Source organism: Meleagris gallopavo, chromosome 28 (assembly GCF_905368555.1).
Source record: "Meleagris gallopavo chromosome 28, MGAL_WU_HG_1.1, whole genome shotgun sequence".
Lineage (NCBI taxonomy): Eukaryota > Metazoa > Chordata > Aves > Galliformes > Phasianidae > Meleagris > Meleagris gallopavo.
The window spans coordinates 558,373-578,763 of NC_139431.1; the positions used below are offsets into that span (position 1 = coordinate 558,373).

Below are 20,391 nucleotides of genomic sequence, written 5' to 3' on the forward strand. Positions count from 1 at the left end.
GCGCGTTTCCCTCCACGGAAGCGGGGGGAGGAGCAGCACCGCCTCCGCGCCGGAAGCGCCGTTGCGCGGATCGATGGCGGCGGGGCGGTGCTGCGCTGCTGCTCGCGGCCCCGCCCATCGCTCGCACGGGGCGGCCCCGCCGCCGTTCGTCCTCCCCGCCGCCGGGGGCGCTGCGCGGGGCAACGTCCCGACGCGGAGCGCGTACGTGCGTGCGTTTGGCGCGCGGCGGCCCCGTATCCCGCGCGCAGCGGCGGCGGCGGAGCGGAGCGCGAGGAGGCGATGGCGGGAGCGGCGGCGGCGGGAGGGCCGGGGGGCGGCGGGCCGGGGCCGGTGGCGCAGGGCCTGAAGGAGGCGCTGGTGGAGACGCTGACGGGGATCCTGTGCCCGGTGCAGGCGGTGCGCGCCGCCGCCGAGGAACAGGTGAAGGTGCTGGAGGTGACGGAGGGTGAGTGAGCGCCGGGCCGACCGGGGAGCCCGAGCTGCGGGGCCGCCGGGGAACGCGGGGAGCGTCGGGGCCGGGCTGCGCGGCCGGGAGGGCGGCGGGCAGCCGGCAGGGCCGCGGGGGTGGAGCCGCCGCACCGGAGCCCTCGGGGCCGCTCGGGGCCTCAGCGGGAGTCTGCACGTGGGGCAGCGCTGTGCTGGGCTGTATTGTGTTGTGCTGTGCTGCCCTGTGCAGTGCTGTGCTGTATTGTGTTGTGTTGTGCTGTGCTGCCCTGTGCAGTGTTGTGCTGTGCTGCCCTGTGCAGAGTGCTGTGCAGTGCTGTGCTGCCCTGTGCAGTGCTGTGCTGTATTGTGTTGTGCTGTGCTGCCCTGTGCAGTGCTGTGCAGAGTGCTGTGGGCACAGCGGGGTCTGCACGGCCTCCTTAGCCGTGAAGGTTCTGTGCTGGTTCGTACAGCCGCAGTGCTGTGCATGGAGCTGCACACCGGCCCTGCAGGCGCTCCCGGCGCTTCGCCGCTCCTCTCGGAGGATTTTCCCACTCTGAAGGGTTCTTTGTGGTGCCTGAAGGTCTCTCTGCTCCTGAACTTGAGCTCAGAGGAGCCTTATGGTAAAGAGAAGGAAGACGTGAGGCTGTGCCTGCCCAGGGGCTGTGCGGCGATTGCTCCCAGTGGACGCGAGGCGATGAAGGGAAGGCAGGCGGTGTGACAGGAAGGCTCCCTGCCCTGGTCTGTGTGCGATGTCCCGTTGAGCCATTTGTGGTGCAGCACACGGAGATGTGTTTGTTGCCACCACGGCTGTTGGGCAGTTAATGGTGCTGGTGCAGCTGTGCAGGTCTGGCAGTGCTGTATGGGATTAGGATGTGCAGGACTGTGCTTTGTGAGTAAAGGAAATCCAGGGGCGAGGAATGGAGTCAGAATAAAACGAGTTGGGAAGGATCTGAGAGCACCGCTGAGTCCAAACCCTGCCATCTACACGTTCGCTTTATCACTGCGTTACAGATATCCTGGGCTCACCCAGCACTTTGCTGCTGACCTCCCCAGCACGCTGCAGCTCTGCTGTGGGGTGCTTTAACACCTTCACTGGGGAAGGCTCCCCAGGCTGCTCCCATGGAGCTGCACGTGGCACCAAACCGGAGGGGATGGGAGAGATTCAGGCTGTGTGGGTCAGGGCTGCTGACCTTGGTGAGGACTGCCAGGCTTTGGAGCACGCTGTCCAGAGAAGCTTTGTTGATTCCAGGCTTTAGCGGAAGGGCCAAAACCTGACTAGAAAATACTCTGAGCAACCTGGTTTGATCCTGCTGACGCTGCACTGGTGCAAGGGTGGGCTGGAGACCTGCTGGGATCCCTTCATCTGCATTACTTTGTGCTGTTGGGAGCCAAGGAGCACGGGAGGAATGAGCTGTATCCTCTTTGCAGATGCCAAGAGGAGGAGCAAGAGCAGCATTGTGTTTGCCAGCACCATGTTGTTGTGGGAAAGAAATGTAGATCACGTGAATCAGGAGTGCTCTAAAGTGCTATAAAGAAAGGAGAAATATGGCTGTCATTAAGCATGTTTTAAAGACAGAACACTGACAGTAAAAACGAGGGCATGCAGCCATTAAATTCATGGAGTCACAGAACGGTTTGAGTTCTAACCCTGACCCTTGAAGGCCATCCGGTCCCACTCCCTGCCACGCACTGGGACACCCCCAGCCCTGCCCTGACCCAGGGAGGAACAGTTCCAGCTGCAGCTAAGGGGAGTTTAGGCCAAGTGCATCTCAGAGTGAACTTGTTGTTAACCTGAGTTGCAACATTTTTACCCGTGAGAGAGAGAAGTGAGATGCTGAGACAACAAATGAAGTTTGTGCAGGGAGCACAGGGGAGAATGAATGCTCAGTGATTCATTTGAGAAGCTCTGCACTGGAATTGTCTTCTCCTTCCCACGTATGAGTCACGCCGTTGGTATTGTGTCTTCCTCCAAAAACCTTGGTGAGTTTCTCTGTGTGGGAATGAAAGTTTTGATACAAACATTTATTTTGTGTTGCAGAGTTTGGTGTCCATTTGGCAGAGCTGACTGTGGACCCGCAGGGAGCGCTGGCCATCCGGCAGGTGAGCTCACACCCACGGCAGCACTGCAGTTTGTGGGGCGTCCTGCTGCGTCCTGGGGGAGCCGGAGGTGGTTTTCTTTTGTCCCTCCATTTTCCCTTAGGTTTGTCACTTGTTCCTTCAGCGTATCCAGGTGTGCTGAGCTTTCCTTTCCTGAAAGCAGTGCTTTTGGGCCTGCTCAGCCTGCTGCTGGGCTGCGTGGTGCTGGCTGTGTGCAGTGGGCACCAGCAGCAGAGGTCCTCTTCCCTCTGCCACAGCTTTTCCTGTCGGTGTTTTTCTCCTTGAAAAAGAGGTTTAGGTTCTGTGTTTCTGTGGTTACGATGTGGTCCATACCTTGTGCTCTTGTAGAGGTGAGAAATAGCAGCCTTCTTGTGTCAGTGCTGCGTAGGCTGTCACTGTGCAAGGAGTGGCCATCAGTTCAGCTTTTTACTGCTGTGGCTTTTGACAAAGACTTGCATTTTAGTAAAAGCAGTGTGCTGTGGTTGTGAGATTTGTTCCTAATTTGTGACCTCTCTTCTAATGCAGCTAGCATCCGTCATTTTGAAACAGTATGTGGAAACTCACTGGTGTTCTCAGTCAGAAAAGTTCAGACCTCCAGAGACCACCGAGAGGGTAAGGCTTTGCTTCTTGTTTCCCGATTTAAGATGCTTTATCCATCAGGAATATTAACTGGTTCCCTGAAATCGGTCTTGGGACTGGTGCCCCAGAAGTGCTGCCCTTTTTCCTTCTGTCCCTTTGGGCTGGGTGCCTGGTTCTCCTTCACCCAGACCTTACAAAGAATGCAAACACAAGCCTGACATTGGAACCAGCATTTATATCAGTGAGCCCAGGGTGTCCTTCATCCATATCTGCATCCTATCTCATTGCAGCTCTGAGCTGGGGAAGGCAGTTGCTGTGTGCCTGCCTGAGGGCTTTGCCTGAGGAGAGCACTACATTACAACACACCCAGCAGCTTTCCCTAAAAAGAAACACAGAATGCAGTCTGCCAGGCTTAGTCGTCTGCTGAGCATTCATTTTGTAAACCTGACGTTGAAGCTGTGTCAGGATACGGTCACAGATGCCATAACTTGCTTTTGAGTAGCTTGTCCTGCGACTGGGGATGTGTTTTGCTAAACGCTGTGGTTCTCTACAGGCAAAAGTTGCTATTAGAGAGCTCCTACCCAACGGGCTGAGGGAATCCATCAGCAAAGTGCGCTCCAGTGTTGCCTACGCAGTGTCAGCAATAGCCCACTGGGACTGGCCCGAAGCCTGGCCTGAGCTCTTCAACCTCCTGATGGAGATGCTGGTTAGTGGAGATGTGAACGTGGTGCATGGAGCCATGAGAGTGCTGACAGGTACGTGCACACAGCAAGGCTGCCCGAGGAGGTGCTGTAGGCTTTTCCTTACCCGAGCATTCTGTCCCTTTGTACTGCAAATTGAGCTAGGACTGGCTGCTGCTGCTCTGCAGGGCACGATGCCTGCTGGTTGCTGCTGGGAGCTGAGGAAGCGCAGTGTCAGGCTCTGTGCTGCGGGCTGCAGCCCCACAGGAGCTTTGTAACTCCCTGCTCTCAGATATCTGCCATTTTCAGCATGACATTTCTGCTGTCCCTCAGGGATTGCCACGGGTAGGACAGCCAGCACTGGTCTAGGCAAGCACGAAGCAATTCATTTCCCAGCGTTCTCTATGTTGTTGTTATGGGTTTGTTTTCTTCTAAGAAGTTCCCTTGTTTTCTGTTTTGCAGAGTTTACGCGGGAAGTGACGGACACACAGATGCCACATGTTGCTCCTGTTATTCTTCCAGAGATGTACAAAATCTTCACGATGGCTGAGGTATATCTTCACTCTTAAATGGGTACTGAGTTGCATTGGTGGGAATGTTTCTTGGAGCAAAGAAACAGCAGATGTGAAGGTTGAACTGTACCGTGGTAAGACTTAAAGTGTTTCCTCTGTGCTGTGATATTCGTGACAGCTGACGTTTCAATTGAAATGTTGAAACCAATAATGAAATAAAAGGGAATCAAATAAAGCAGAAAAAAAAATCCCTTAAAAACATCTGGTATCCCTGTCTGTCGTTTTACAGGTGTATGGTATTCGCACGAGGTCACGTGCAGTGGAGATATTTACTACCTGTGCCCATATGATCTGTAACATGGAGGAACTGGAAAAGGCAAGAGTTCAACCTACCCTACAACACATATTGAATGGAAATGAAGTGAGGCTCTAAATCGTAACCTGAAAATGAAACATAGGAGAATTCCATAGGGCCAGGTGTAATCTGGAGGAGTGGCTGTAATTTCCTGCTCGCGGAGTGGCCAGCTCCCTGGTTTATGAGCACGTTTTGATGCTGTGCTTGGTTTCCATAACTGAGTTTAACAGACGTGCAGGGACAGCTTGGAGGGAGGGGATCAGCCTGGGGAGGAGATGAGGACCCCTCCTTTGCTTGGAAATCCCTGGAGGAGCCTCCAGTGGCCAGGGGGGAGCACTTGTTTGGCTGAGCACAGGGTGGCCCTTTGCTTTCCTGTCAGACACAAAGATCTGTTACCTGGAACTCACCTCTGCCTGCACTGATTTTTAACCAGGGTGCAGCCAAAGTCCTGATATTCCCCGTGGTGCAGCAGTTCACAGAGGCTTTTGTTCAGGCCCTGCAGATGCCTGACGGACCCACATCAGACAGTGGATTTAAGATGGAAGTCCTGAAAGTAAGTTGGTTAATACTGATAGGAAATGACCACATACATAAACACTGCCAGGTGTGCTGGGAAGGAGAGAAAGTCGAGGGCTGTGTTGCCTCTCCTGACACTGCCTGTGCCATGAGTTGTGAAGCTTTCTGGCTCCCAGTGCCACGCAGTCTTGAAATACAGAATTGTGCCTACACTGAAGTTGTGTGTGGTGAGCTCCATTATTGGGTTGTAGGTTTGGGGTGAAGGTGGACAGCCGTGTTCTTTGAATAAAACCATAATGCAGTTATTGTAAACAAGCATAAAGTTTTTCATAACGATTAGCTTTGCTCCTGAGCCAAGAAGTTAAATGCTGGAAGGTGCAGGAGGATGCTGTTGTGGTATTCAGAGGAGCAGCTGTTAAGTTCCGTGTTGTGGAACTGGTTTTTGTGGTCCTGTTCAAGGCAGCAGCACTGTGTTACTGCTTCCCATCGCCTCCCCTGCTGCTGCCTCTCCTCGGTGAGGGGTGCAGTGCTGTAAGAGCAGTAGGAGCCATTGATGGATGGTAGCAGCTCTGTGTGAGGGGAGCAGTGTTCTGTCTGGGTGCTCAGGGTTTTGTCACTTACAGCTTCTAAACTAATGATAGCAATTTTCTAAGGCAAAAGGAATTCAAGTGTAAGATCTATAAATTGCCTTTCCTTCCAGGAAAGTGCATTTTGTAGTCATTGTAATGCAGAAATGAGAAAACTCAAGGGATTGGTTAAGCCTGGTCTGCAGATAAGATGATGGCTGGAGCTCCTGAAGTGCAGGGGCAATGGGAGAGAGACATTTTCGGTAATATATTTTCAAGCAGCTGCAAGATCCCATCTTTTTTTTTTTTTTTTTTTTTTTTTCCCTCTCAGCGAAGTACTGAGAAGTAAACAAGAGAAAGATGCCTTTTTTCTTCCCTATCTCTTGAGAGCAGTCCCAGTAGGACTTGGGATTATTTCCATTGGTAATGGAAGTGCAGCCCAAGAGCTGGGTTTTGGTGGTGTTCCCTGCTTTCCCTTCTGTTCGCTGCTCTTTGTCCCTGCAGGCTGTGACAGCACTGGTGAAGAACTACCCGAAGCACATGGTGTCCTCAATGCAGCAGATCCTGCCCATCGTGTGGAACACCCTTACAGAAAGTGCTGCCTTATATCCTTTGCAGTGAATGCTTTTAACTGGAGTAGAACAAGGCAAACTATCTTGTGCCCACTAAGGACTTGAACGTGGCTGAAGAGTGTGAGACCATGACCAGCAATGCAGGAATCTGCTGTAGAGATTCTGTGGGTATTTCAGTTGGGCTCCATGAAGTTCCTTTGGCTGAGTCAGTTACAATAAGCCATGGGAGCACCCACACTGTGCTGGCTGCAGAACTGTGGCCAACCTCTGCGTTCTCTCTGGTGCTCTTCAGTGAAAACTGCTTTCTTCAAACAATGCCTCATAGTGATGTAAAGACTTCAGAGAAAAACCTACTTTTTCCCTTGCTGCAGCAATAATGACTGGTTACGTTTGCTGCTGAAGCTGAATTTGCCTTTTAAATGTTAGCAGTTAGTCGTTACTTTGCTGGGCAACCTGCAATGTTAAAGAGATGTTCTGCTGGTAGTTTCCATGGTACGTGCAAGCTGACAAGGCAGATCTTCCACATCTGCTCCAGGTTTGTGCTGCTGTGGCTCCTCACCATTGGGAGCACTGAGGTGCAGAATGAGCTCCTTGTGCCCTGGGTAGGCTGAGTCTGAGTGGTTTCACTGCGGCAGAGCTGTAGTGTGGCTGAACCTTTGGGTTTCCATGGAGGATTTGGTGTGTGCGAATGGAGTTGTCCAGGGTTGCTGTCGGGTGATGGAGAAGTGGTTTGTGCAGCTGGGCAGGAGTTCCCAGGGCTCATCTTCTGTTTGAAACACAGCACTGTGTGTAACCCATGTTCCTAAGAAAGAAAGGATTTTTAATTCCTGTTAGATGCATCTTAGAAACATACATGTTTACTTAACTTCTTCTACTTATGTGAGAACAGAAGTAAATTATACAGAAGAGGTGGAGGATCCTGTGGATTCCGATGGTAAGAACTTGTTGAACTGCACTTCTGAGTCCTCTTTTGAAGAGGAATGGACTTACCTAAATATTGCTGTTGTCAGAGCAGTTGCAGAAACACCTTGGGAGTTCATGCTTAATGTACATTTACAGTGTTGGAAAGAAGTGGTGGATGCTGTTCTAAGTTTCATGTGGCTGTGATCAGTGAAGCTGCATAACTTAAGGTTTCTAACGACTCAAGGAGTGAGTTTTGCAGCAATTTTGAGGTAAAACTGATGGGACAAAAGAAAGCCAAACAGATTTTATTTTGGGCTTGATAAATTTTAGTGAGGGGTGTGCAGTGATGTGGGAAGAGAGCAGAAGGTGATCAAGTCAGAGTCCTCCCAGGGCTGCTGCTGCCCTTGCTGGTCCAGGAGCAAGAACAACCATTACCCCATCAGACAGCCTAGAAGTCTGTAATTATATCTGACACCCATTTATGCTTCTGTGTATGTTAGCATCTGGAGTCATGGTCCTTTTTTTGCTTTCTTTAAGGTGAAGTGTTGGGATTTGAAAATCTGGTGTTCAGCATATTTGAGTTCGTTCATGCCTTGTTGGAAAACAACAAATTTAAGAGCACAGTGAAGAAGGCTTTGCCAGAGCTGATCTACTACATCCTTCTTTACATGCAGATCACAGAGGAGCAGGTGAGCAAGTTTGTCTTGTGTAGGAAGCAAATGAGATAAGAGATTTAAACGAATTAACGTCCTAGGAAGTATTTCAGTGCATGGGAGCTGCTGTAAGCTAACATGGTTACTTAGGGATGTGGTTTAGTGGACAGTTTTGTTGGGCTGGATGACCTTAGAGGTCATTTCCAACCTTCATGGTTCTGTGCTGTTCCACCAATTTATTGTGGCATCCAAGTGCTCCTATCAGTAGTACCATGTGTGCAACAGTGAAGGAATGTGTTGTGAAAATGGAGGTTACCAAACTGAAATGGATAGCCACACCACAGTGATAGGGAAAGGATTGTGCAAGTGGTGTAACATAGTTTTTATGGTTATTCTTTGTGCTTCCAGGTCTCCCAAGCCTGAAAGCCATCTTCTGTTTGTCTTGTTTAGGTAGGCATGCATAAAAACAGACGTGCTGTTAAAGCTTCATCTGCTTCTCCCATTTCTCATCTATAAATAAAGTTGTGTAGCATTGATTTCAGCTCAGTCATGAGTTTGTGAAACTGATTTCAAATGAGGGGCAGAGGAGCAAGATGGGCTCAGAACAGAGAGGGCCTCTTCTTTTCAAAGATTATTGCGACAGCATGGAAGAATCATCATTGTTATCCTCCCTGTCCTTCTTGTCTTTCTGTTTCAGATAAAGGTTTGGACTGCAAATCCCCAGCAGTTTGTGGAGGATGAAGATGATGATACTTTTTCCTACACAGTGAGGATTGCTGCTCAAGATCTGTTGCTGGTATGAAAAATATTCCATGTTTAGAAGCAACCAAAGAATGAGAACGATACATTGAGCTTCATTTTGAGCGTTTGAAGAAAGGCCCACCTTTAAAAGTCTACAACTAAACATGATTATTTCCTTCTGCACAGGCTGTGGCTGCCGATTTCCAGAATGAGAGTGCAAGTGCTTTGGCTGCAGCAGCTACGAGGCACCTACAGGAAGCTGAGCAGGCCAAGAACAGTGGTGCTGAGCACTGGTGAGGAGATGGGACAGCCAGGAGCTGCAGCAATGGGTTCTGTAGCACTGAGGGCAACACAAGTCAATCAAGTTTTTGTGGCACTGCTGCTGATGGGCAAGGATGAAATCTGAGAACTGATCAGGAGAAGGAAAAGAGAGAAGGGTATTTCTCAAGATGCAGAAACCTTCCTGTGGAAACCCTTCACCAGGTGTCTGTCCCAGGCTCCTTCCTTCTCTGCCCTGACTGACAGTTAAAGCATGTCGTTGTGTTGTTTGTTGTATCCAAAGAGACACTGGCAGAACCTTCTCTTTGTGCTCAGTTAAGTGGGCTCAGAATTTCAGGCATCTCATCATATGTCTATTCTACACATAGAATAATCAACTGAGACAGTTGGAGACTGCAGAACAAGTCCTTTAATCCTTCAGAACAAAGTCTTTATTTATTTATTTATTCTGGAGGGGGAAAAGTGGTACAAGCAGCAGCATTTTTTTTTTTTTAACCCAAAGTGTGAAAAGGGATTGAGAATTCTGCCTGTCCTGGCTGAGATTCCGAGTCCCCACATTGCAGAGTTCTGTGAATGTTCATTTGTTTCTGCTTTGGGATCAAGTAGGTAATTGTGTCAGCTTAGAGAAAAAGATCGGAATGGTTTTCCTTCAAATTCTTGGTTTATTTATCGGGGTGATGGTGGGCAGAAAAGCCTAAAAGCATCTGGATTCTTCTACAGGTGGAAAATACACGAAGCTTGTATGCTGGCCCTGGGCTCTGTGAAGTCCATTATTACAGACAGTGTGAAGAACGGCCGAATACATTTTGATATGCACGGCTTCCTGACCAACGTTGTTCTTGCAGACCTCAACCTTTCAGGTATGCCAGCCCTGGCTGTTGGTCGAGATGCTGCTGAGTGCCAGAGCTTGGAAACTTCTTACAAGTGCAAGTGTCTGGTGTGCACCTGCTGCCATGCAGTGCCAGCATCCCGTTTTCTTTAAGGTGAGGCTGATGCTGGTCGCAGCAGAACCCAAATAGTACTGATGGTGAGGAAGATCCTGTTACTGGGAGCTCTGTGTGCTTTTGTGGTACATCAGCATGCGGGGAGGTCAGAGAAGTTGACTTAAAAGTCCTTGCAAATAATGAAACTTTGAGAAATTATTTATCATTTAACGACTTTCCTGCTGGGATGGCAAAACTCTGAGTGACGGACGGAAGCAGCTCTGACTTGAAATTCATGAAACTCACTCTGTTTGTCCTGCTTTGTTTTAGTGTCCCCTTTTCTCCTGGGCCGGGCCCTCTGGGCCGCCAGCCGTTTCACAGTGGCCATGTCCCCAGAGCTCATCCAGCAGTTCCTGCAAGCCACAGTCAGTGGTCTGCATGAAACCCAGCCGCCTTCTGTCCGAATCTCTGCAGTCAGAGCTATCTGGGGGTAAGCAAAGATACTCCAAACCTCAGGGATCTGTGTTAGAAATTGCATTTTTAAAGCTTGTACATCAAAATGTAATATTTCTGTACAGACTGTGGAAGTAATGGCATGGAATGAATTAAGTATCAGTGTAAGAAGTTTAAGTGAGCAGGTTCGAAGCAGAGTAACTGATGAGGAATAAGAAATTGAGGTTCAAGGTTATGTACAGCACAATGTTATAATAGATAGAGTCCCAAATAGAAGCAGAAATAGATGGTGGTGACAAGCATGGAAATGAAACCATGGTTAGTGCTGTGCAGACACAAGTATGACTCTCACAGAATGTGCCCTTGTGGGACAGATCAGGGCAATAATAAAGTTGAGAGATCAAGGAAGAAGTGTAATGATGGGGAGAAGTGCTAGAGGAGTCAATTAACAGAAGAAGGGGGGATGAAATATCCATTTCTGTATAATCCAGTGATACGTATATAAAACACTTCAGTACCTTCTGTGTGCATTTTGTATCATGTCTAGCTACTGTGACCAGCTGAAGATCTCTGAGAGCACCCATGTGTTGCAGCCTTTCCTTCCCAGCATCCTTGATGGTCTGATCCATTTGGCAACGCAGTTCAGCTCAGAGGTGCTCAACCTGGTGATGGAAACATTGTGCATTGTCTGCACAGTGGACCCAGCTTTTACAGCAAGTGTGGAGAACAAGATCTGCCCCTTCACCATCGCCATCTTTCTGAAGTACAGCAATGGTGTGTGTCCAGGTCACGCTGTCGAGCACGGTTGGTTTTGCTAATGGATCCTGATCAGGATTATGACTGTGCTGAACCTGTAATAAATCAGAATTGAATGAACGTTGATTCATACTGTAAAACTAGAAGGGAAAGTACTGCTTCGACAGTTTGAAGTAGTGCTAACAAAAATTGAGATGTTTGTTAGTGTGTTTTAGTAAATGGTGCTTTCTCTCTCCAGATCCAGTTGTTGCTTCTCTTGCCCAAGATATTTTTAAGGAGCTAGCTCAGATAGAAGCCTGCCAGGGTCCAATGCAGATGAGGCTAATACCAACTCTCGTCAGCATCATGCAGGCCCCTGCTGACAAGATCCCAGCAGGGCTTTGTGCAGTAAGTGCTGTAGTGGTACCTGGTCTGAGCTGGGGCTGATTCCCTGTTCTTTAACATAACAGATGGCTGCTCTGCAATGAGTAGGAAAATTGCTTTAAAATGCTTTTGAACAATGACTTCAGTGTTTGGTAGATTTGTCTGTATGGAGAGAAGACAAAATGCAGGTGGAGAGAGATGTTTCCAAAAGTAATGTGCTCTGTGGACTTCCTCACTCCCTGCAGGATATCCCCAGCTGTTCTGCTGTGGCATAATCAAGTTTCACCAGTGACAGTCACTGCTATGTGGTGTTGTGTTCTCCAGCAGAATACATAACTATTCCTTGTGGTTTTTTCTGAGTTTTTTTCCTGATTTATATGTCACACGTATAAATTGCTGGAGATAAACTGTAACATTTGTTGTTTCTCTAAAAAGTCCGCTTAGAAAAGATCGGGCATTGACTCCACAGAATGATTGTATGAAATTAAGCCCATAAATATCTTAATAAAAATGTTTATAATCTGCATATTGATCAGTATTGCTGTAACAATCACTAGTAGGTGATTAAAATAAATACAGATCAAGATAAGCTGGAACAAGTCAGCCAGAACAGTTCTCTGGTTGCACTGATCACTGGCAGGATAATGTACATCCCTGTGGAGCTGTTTGCCACATTGAGGGGTCTTACACCGCTCCTAATGTTTGAACTGCCTTGGGAACTTCGCCGTGCACAGCACCGTGTGTCCATGGCAATTTCAGTGGCTCTGGATGCGTGACTTTTAAAATAAATGAAATATTGCTGTGCATAACATCAAGGTGTGATGGTGGTACTGGGCCACATCTCTCCTGCTCATGACTGTAGTCCTTGCAATGCTGACTTGTGTACTGTGGCTGCTGTTGTAACAGTGCTTTTGTTTGTGGTTTCCTTTCAGACTTCTATTGATATATTAACCACAGTTGTGAGGAACACCAAACCTCCTCTGTCTCAGCTCCTGATCTGCCAAGCATTCCCTGCAGTGGCTCAGTGCAGCCTGAACACAGATGACAATGCTACCATGCAGGTAACACTGGAGGGAGTGGTAAGAGCTGCAGGGCCAGGAGAGTTTGAGAGAAGTGACCAAATGAGACAGTTGGCAAAGCCTTCGAAGGAGCTCAGGCTTTTCTTGCCAGTAGCTATATCATAGCTCCTCGGGAGCTCCACTGCCTCCACTCTGTCATTAAAGCATTGCTGTTCAGGGACCTGCAATGATTTCTGCTGAGATCATTCTGTAATTTGGAGGATCAGGGTGAATAGAGTGGCAGCCTTGACCTGTTTGTTTTTTTTCTGTTAGTGCTCTGGAGCACGTAAAACCTCACTGCTTTTCTTCCCCTTTAATAATACTCATGACATCTAGGAATGACAGAGGCTGTCTGCAAGGAATGCTCTCAGGCATGAGGAAGCAGAGCCTCCTGCATCTTGCTTCTTGCCGTTTTCTCGTGTGCACATTTAAGTGGGAAGGGGAAGATAAACTTTTTTTGCTTGGTTCACATACTGAGTGGAGGGAGAGCAAGGATTCAGCTCACAGGGGTAGTGCTGATCTGAGCTGTGCCTGTTAGCAGTTTTGCTGCTACCTGCTGATGGCTTTGGAAAGGGAAATTCTAAAGATTATCTTTCTCTTACAGAATGGTGGTGAGTGTCTGCGTGCGTACGTCTCAGTGGCTTTGGAGCAGATTGCACAGTGGCATGATGAGCAAGGCCACAATGGGTTGTGGTACGTGATGCAGGTGGTGAGCCAGCTTCTGGATCCGAGGACCTCAGAGTTCACCGCTGCCTTTGTGGGCAGGCTGGTCTCCACTTTAATTTCCAAAGCAGGGAGTGAGCTGGGAGAGAACTTGGACCAGATTCTCAGAGCCATCCTGAGTAAAATGCAACAAGCAGAGACGCTCAGTGTAATGCAGGTGAGCAGCCCAGGAGGGTGAGAAGAAGTGTTGGGAAAAGACACTGTCAGATTAAAAATAAAAGTGTGTGCCTGATTGTTTATGGGTTATGCACTTGGAGGTTCTGCAGACCCTGTGAAGTAGTCAGGAAATGGCCTGCTCTGTTCATCCAGCGTTGTCTGGATTACCAGGTAAACCAGGCTCTTGTTGGGTAAGCTTTAATGCACCTTAAATAGTCTCATGACCTTTTGCTTGCAAGGACTGAACCTTCAGAGAGCACCTTTGTTAGGGGTGTTGTGGCAAGGGCGTGCTTTGAGTGTGTGTGAATAGCTTGGAGCTGAGACCAGGTGAGCTTTAGGAGATGGGGCGTGCAGTTGGCCTGCATCAGGACAGAGGTCAGATGAGAGTATCACAGTCTGCTCTGGCCCTGGTCTCCTTTAGTGGCCTGGTTTGTAGAATAATTTTATCCCGGTAGTGTTAATTCTCTTTCTTGTATGTGCCCTTAAAGTTCAGCATCTGCTGCTGCCTGCCCTGCTTCCTGAGCAGCAGCTGTGGGAAGGCACTGTGCTGCCAGGACCCGCCTCTGCCCTCGGTGAGGAACTTGGCTGAGACTCCTCTGTTCTGACCCTTTTATCTCGGGTATCTCTGATTTGTAATGGTGCGTTTTTCCAAACCAGTACACAGTGAGTCATGAGGGCCGCTCAAATATCAGCACAGAGTTCATCTCCAGGCCTTGATTTTTTTTTTTTAGTTTTTCCCCCTTGGAAACACTGTTCATTCACAGCTATGCAAAATGGCTCTTGCTTTGGCTATTTTGGGATTTAAAAGATGCAGAGGCTTAAATCTGAACTAGTCACATGAAGCCCCTGCAGCTGTGGAAGAGAACAAGCGCCCAGTGATGTTGAATTTCTTCTCTGTCTTAGCCTGAGATGAGTCCCTGCAGTAGGTCAGCTTGGCCCTGGAGAAGCCCCTGGAGATGCCCTCAGCTCAGGGGCTGACGTTTGGTCCTGGTCTGCAGGGGCAGGACTGTAAATCTCTGTCTTGTAAATACCTTCCTAAAGTTTGCAGTTTAAAATTCAGAGCAGGAGGAGTGCTGCTGCATTATGGTGTGATGGCTGGGAGACATGCTGGTGATGGAATCCCCTGGGGTGGAGAATATGGCTGTGGACAAGCAACTTCTGTGCCTTAGCATGGTGAGCATTCCGAGCTCTTTGTGCACAGGGCTGTGTGTTCAGCATTGGACCAGTGAGCAGACGTGGGTACCTGCACTACCTGCCTTTGCCATGTGATGTTTCTGGTGGTCAGAAGCCACTGCAGCCTCTCATTTTTATTTTTTTTTTCAATAGTTTTTTAATCTCTGCATTAGGAAGATTTGCTGATTTGAGGCATGGGTGTGAGCAGATGGATTCCTGACTTTTTTTTGTGGGTTAAATATTGCTTCTGATGGTAGCAGTATCCTTTCCTGCTTTTGTAGCACACTGTATCTTGCAGATGGTTTTATTTTCTTTTCCTCTTGGGGTCGGTAAGCACCATCTCCATTCCTACAGGGCACTCCATTTCTTGAATATTTGATAAAACATTTTCAGCTACTAAATAATGTACAGTTCATGTTTCCTTTTCTTCCCTGGCAGTCCTTGATCATGGTGTTTGCTCATTTGGTTCACTCACAACTGGAACCACTCCTTGAGTTCCTGTGCAGTCTCCCTGGACCAACAGGCAAGCCTGCCCTGGAGTTTGTGATGGCTGAATGGATGAGCAGGCAGCACCTGTTCTATGGGCAGTATGAAGGCAAAGTCAGGTAGGATGCTCTGCTGCACCCGTGCCTTAATGGCAGCTGGCTGATCGTCCTCTTGCAATTAAACATGCTGTGTGTGAGGGAAGGGGGAGCTGGTTCACACTTGTAGTGCTGCACCCACATTGGGCAAAATGAATTATTTTCCTGTGCTGTCAGTTCAGCTCAGGAGAGCTGTGGCAATTGGAGCAATCCCTGATGTTCCTCTGAGTGCTGCTATTGCTGCCCGGTGTTCTGTGCTGGAACTGGGGCACCCAGGTGGGAAGGGGTGGCTCAAGTGAGCAGGGGACTGGTTGTGACATTGCAGCCTTGTGAGCAGGATGAGAATTGTTTCTGGACGTGAAATTCTCATTAAAAGCTGCAGTAGAAGGTCGGGGCACTGTAGAGGGTTTCCTAAGAGAATTTGATGATTTCTCATTGATTTAACGAGTCCGAGAAGTAAATGAGAAGCAGCATGTTTAAGAGAGAAATGTCAGAACGGTGGAGGCGGTCGGACTCAGCACTGTTGGCAGTCGTGCTTGCTCTGTTGTGTTGCTCAGCAGTGATTCCTCCCATTTTGGGTGAGCTGAGAGCTCTGCAGGGTGCTCTGAGGCCGTGGGGGCAGCCAGCACTGCAGATGACAGAGGGGGAATTGTGAAGTCTTTGCACAGCTCTGTTTCTGTATCATCCAGCATTACAGTGGTTTGTGTGCAGGTGATTTGGCAGCGCTGTGCTCTGTTTTAGGCCCCCATTTGGGGTTATTTACAGCAAAGGAGCTCGCGGTGCATTAGGAATTGCTGGATGTTTTCTGAGTAATGAAGAGAAGGAATGCCTTTGCAGAAGAACCTGCTGTTCAGACCTGGGGAAATGGAAGTTAGTAGAAGGAAAACAAAGAGCTCCCACTGAGTAAACTGAGTAACCTACACCAGATAACCCTGCTGTGTTCCTCAGTCCCCGTCCCCGAGGATGGTGGGTTGAAGAAGTGGCTGTTTCACATCTCAGTGTAAAACAGGAGAAACTGGAGAGCACTGCACTGCTTGTTCTTGGTGGCAGTGGATCAGAAGGGGCACCTGGTGGCTGCCTGGGGACGTTCCCCACGTCCATCCTGCTGGGTGAGCCGGGCGGTGCAGGGGAATCCCATCCCTAATTGTCCCAATCTCTGCTCCCCAGCTCAGTAGCTCTGTGCAAACTGCTGCAGTACGGCATCAACACGGATGACAAACGGCTTCAGGACATCAGGGTAAAGGGAGAAGAAATATTTAATATGGATGAGGGAATACGGACACGATCAAAATCGGCCAAAAGTAAGCTATGATTTTGCTGCTTTAGCTTTTTTTTTTCTGTTAGTGGATGCTATGAAAGGTCTGATGTACCAGATCATGCAAAGCTGTGGGAGGTATTCCCCAGAAAAGGTGCATCATGTGATATGTATGTGTGTTGGTGCACACGAACAGCTCAGATATTGCCTGGTCCAACGGTAATTGCTAACTTTTGAGCACCTAAATTAACTTGATAGGATCTTTCTGTCTGTAATTAGGGACAAACAGCTTTTCATGAAGAGCAGTATGAATGTATCTTTTTCTTCTCTTACAGATCCTGAACGCTGGACAAACATTCCTTTGTTAGTAAAAATCTTAAAATTAATAATAAACGAACTCTCGAATGCAATGGAAGCGAACGCATCTCGACAGACCACTGCAGATTGGAGTCAAGGTGAAACACTGGGATCGATTTTCCTCTTGAATGGCTCAAATCTACTCTGTAATCTCTTCAGAAGCATTTATAGTAATAAGAAACTGGCAGTAATAACTATTACACCTGTAATTAGAACCATGGAATCTTTGGAGTTGGAAGGGATACTTAAATGGCACGTAGTCGAGTCTAGACTCCCCTGCAGTGAGGTGGTGCATGTAGTTAAACAAAGGTTTAAATAGTAATTCAGAGGGTGAGTCACTATGGTGTCTTCTTATACCTGGAAATTATCGGAAATGATGATCTTACACGTGGCCTTGGATCTGGAAGTCAGGATCTGACTGTACACCAGAGAATTACCCTTGCTTTGGTGTGTCTGGTTTCTTCCTCCTGAGGGACAGTGGTGGCTGCAGGTGTCTCCCTTTGCCCCTGCAGAGCAAGGCTTTCTGCACAACAACTGTTCAGCCTCTGCATACCACTGGCAGGCTGGACATCCTGGGTGCTGTTTATGTCTAGAAATGTTTGTTTTCTGAACAGATGATTCGAACGATATGTGGGAGGACCAGGAAGAGGATGAGGATGAAGATGAAGGCTTAGCAGGACAGTTCTTATCAGATATTCTTTCCACAAACAAGTATGGTAAGTCACAGCTTTTTAGTGCTTACATGGAGATAAAACAGAGTGGATGACATTCTAGTCTGAGTTTTCTTTCCTTGACAGCAGTGCAACAAAGATGAGAGGCAAAGGGAAGGAAGTGTCACAGTGGGGTTTTGTTTCAAACAGGAGAGTTTTGAATGCTCTGCAGGCTTCGTGCTGCTGTGAGGTACAGGGAGGTGTTCCTCCTAAAGTTGGTGTCAGAGGTGTAGGTGTGACCTGGGAATGGCAGTGTCATAGCAGTGGGTGAACTTGCTTGTGGAGTGGTCTTGAAAAAGAAGTGCTGCATAAAGAAAATGGAGCACGTATAATGTTCTTCCTTTCCTCTCCAGTTTGCATACAGTCTTAGGAAAGAGAACCTTACAGGCTGACACGGTAAGGGAGACGGCTTACTTAGCACAGAACTGGAAGTGTGACACCCTGACATAAGATCAGGGCTGAGATAATGGTGCACATTGCAGACTTGCTCACCCGGCATCCCATGTATGCTCATCTCAGCCCTGTGTTCCCTGGGACTCCTGCTTTGACCCTTCATGTACCAGAGTGCAGTTTTGTTTCTAACCACGGAAGTTCAGGAGCAGACATGCTGGATACAGAACTGCTTGCACAGCAGCACTGAAGCTACCTGTGGGTTGTTGTGTTTCAACAAGAGTCCAATAGAACAACACTCCCTGAGATGTTTTGCTCTGTTTGTTGTTAAAACGTGCTGCCTTGCCTCTGACAGATGAGGATTACTATGAAGATGATGAAGAGGATGACCCGGATGCATTAAAGGACCCTCTTTACCAAATAGATCTCCAGGTGATGCTCTGGAATGAGGTTTTTTCATTTTAATCAAATAATGCCTGGAGCTGGTTTTCCTTACTGTATCTATAACTTGTGAATGAGCAGAACTTTCTCAGACAGAGGGAGGTGAGACTTCTATCCATGAGCTTCGCAGCTTTTTGCTGAAATCAGAAGCAGGGTGGAGATTGGAGCTCACGTAATTCCCTGTCACTGCCCTGTGCCATACTTTGTTCCTCCTTGTGAGCTCCCCCTGAGCCTTTCCCCTCTGTGCCCCCTCCTGCTGCGTCGCTCCTCCCCGCAGTCCCTGTGTGTTACTTGGGGTGTGCTCACCTTTATGTCTTGCTGCAGGATAGAAGCAGGATTTCCCAGGAGGTGATGCTGACTTCTGCTCTCTGTCTCCCTTGCAGGCGTATCTCACTGAATTCCTGTGTCAGTTTGCACAGCAGCCCTGCTATGCCATGTTTTCAGACCATCTCAATGAGAATGAAAAGCGAGTGCTGCAGGCCATTGGCATATAAACCCACCCAAGAGAGCACACTGATCATATCTGAACCATGTTTCTTGGCTTATTCCATGTTTTATGATTAAACATAAAACATTCTCTGGTGCCCACCTGCTTGTTAGAGGTGGATGATGGCCTCGTGGCGACGTATTGAGCCTCATCTTAACAAATCTGCTAAGGGAAGGAATACTCAGAAAGCAGCAAAGACAGAAGTCTGTTGAGCTTTGCACATTGGTCTCACCATGGGAGCACTTTCATTTTCCACAGTAACTTTCCAGGAAGTTCTTAAAAAAAAAAAAAAAAAAAGAAAAAAAAAGAAAAATGTGTCCTTAATGTTTTTAAAAGCAAACTGTCTCTGCCTGTGAAGAGGCACTTAACTGAGCTCCACACAGCACAGCCGGACTGAGAAAGAATTGGGTCACTCACAGATTGCTTGGACGTATCTCAAGAAATTTGGAAGGTTGTTCCTCTTCGTTACACACACAGGGTAAATATCTCCATCTCACAGTGTGACTTCTTTTTATAGAACCGTGGACTCTTATCAGAGATGCCTGAACGGCATAGAACCTGTTTGCAGGAGTCTGGATGGGAAGCTGAGACAATAAACCAGAGCATATCTTCTTTCCTGTTGTGGACGGGGCTTTGTTGCTCACATTTACTCCTGGTCCCACGGGAGCAGTTCTGTAGCAATGCTTTGGTGTGCACGTGCTGAGGGGAGCTACCACTGTTCTGTTCCTGTGCCACGTGGCTGCTGAAGGCGTCGGATTTATGGAGCACAAAGAGCCACCATTTCGGGGGAAGAAAACCAATTGTGTTTAACAGCTGTGCTCCATGACAGCCACTCTGAACTACTTTGCTTCCTTCACACTCCTGTGTGTATTTTTATAGGGTGGTAAAATAACGTTTGCAAACTGATTTACCCGTAAGAACGGCGTGATGTATCTCACAACACCTCTCTGCCTTTGGTTCCCCCTTGGGGAAGATGAAAATAAAACTATTGAAATGTACATCAGTATCCTTCTTGTAAAACAGACATAAAAGGAAATGGCACTCGTTTCCAAAGTCACTTTTTCAGGTGTATTTCTCCCTAGGAAACCTCCCATGTGTGCTGCCTGAGGATGCTAGGGTGTTACACAGGAGTCGTCTGAACAGAAAGGGAATCCTGTAATGGGTGCATCTGCTTAAAGGAAAAGGCTGACCCATTATAGAGGTTCCTTTCTTAAGAAAGGTATTGCTGTTCCTCCGTGGAATGATAGCTTTGAGTTGTATCTAAAAACCTCCAAGGAGCAATCGTGTATCGTTCTGGTCTGATTTAGAGCGCAGCCTTCCAGGTTTTACCAGGAGGGGGTGACAAATGAACTCCTCAGCAGACAAAGATGGCACAACGTGTTCAGGGCTGCGGGGCAATAACTCGGTGCTGCAGTGCTTGAATGAGAGCAGGCAGAGCTGGCAGCCCTGCAGCTCCAGCAGTGTGAGCCCTCGGTGCTTCTGTGCAAACAGCTCTGCGAGGAGCAGAACCTGAGGGACTGGCTCTTGTGTGGCTTTGCCTGGGTTCGCTGTTGTCTGGTGAGGTGTAAGTTCTGATCAGAGCTTCATGCCGTTATTTGTGGTATCTTCCCTTCCCTGTGCATCCTCTGGTGTGCAAGGACGCAACCCTGTGCCCTGGCTTTCCCTGTGGGGGAATGGTGTGGCTCT

General features: G+C 48.3%; 1 protein-coding gene across 2 annotated transcripts; it reads left to right on the forward strand.

Annotated features, from left to right (window-relative positions):
- The first annotated feature begins 187 nt into the window (after positions 1–187).
- On the forward strand, positions 188–19,703 carry IPO9 (importin 9). 2 transcript variants are annotated; one of them, XM_085210652.1, is made up of 24 exons: positions 188–445; positions 2,465–2,526; positions 3,049–3,135; positions 3,656–3,857; positions 4,245–4,333; positions 4,584–4,715; positions 5,083–5,202; positions 6,236–6,336; positions 7,179–7,237; positions 7,744–7,895; positions 8,557–8,655; positions 8,787–8,893; positions 9,600–9,739; positions 10,133–10,292; positions 10,803–11,029; positions 11,250–11,398; positions 12,307–12,435; positions 13,037–13,312; positions 14,923–15,089; positions 16,233–16,366; positions 16,656–16,775; positions 17,292–17,393; positions 18,133–18,209; positions 18,602–19,703. In XM_085210652.1, the coding sequence occupies exons 1-24, from the start codon at positions 280–282 to the stop codon at positions 18,710–18,712; spliced, it is 3,168 nt and encodes a 1,055-aa protein (XP_085066778.1). In that variant the 5' UTR covers positions 188–279; the 3' UTR covers positions 18,713–19,703. The 2 variants fall into 2 exon arrangements, with proteins under 2 accessions (XP_085066778.1, XP_085066779.1); XM_085210653.1 differs by having other exon boundaries at positions 189–445; positions 4,584–4,670.
- Positions 19,704–20,391: the final 688 nt, after the last annotated feature.

Excerpts from the sequence above, each read along its gene's own strand:
- IPO9 (XM_085210652.1), top strand. The coding sequence starts at position 280 with ATGGCGGGAGCGGCGGCGGCGGGAGGGCCGGGGGGCGGCGGGCCGGGG. Across the intron at positions 6,337-7,178 it reads CTTACAGAAAGTGCTGCCTT|TTATGTGAGAACAGAAGTAA; the intron begins ATATCCTTTGCA and ends AACTTCTTCTAC. Across the intron at positions 7,896-8,556 it reads TGCAGATCACAGAGGAGCAG|ATAAAGGTTTGGACTGCAAA; the intron begins GTGAGCAAGTTT and ends TTTCTGTTTCAG.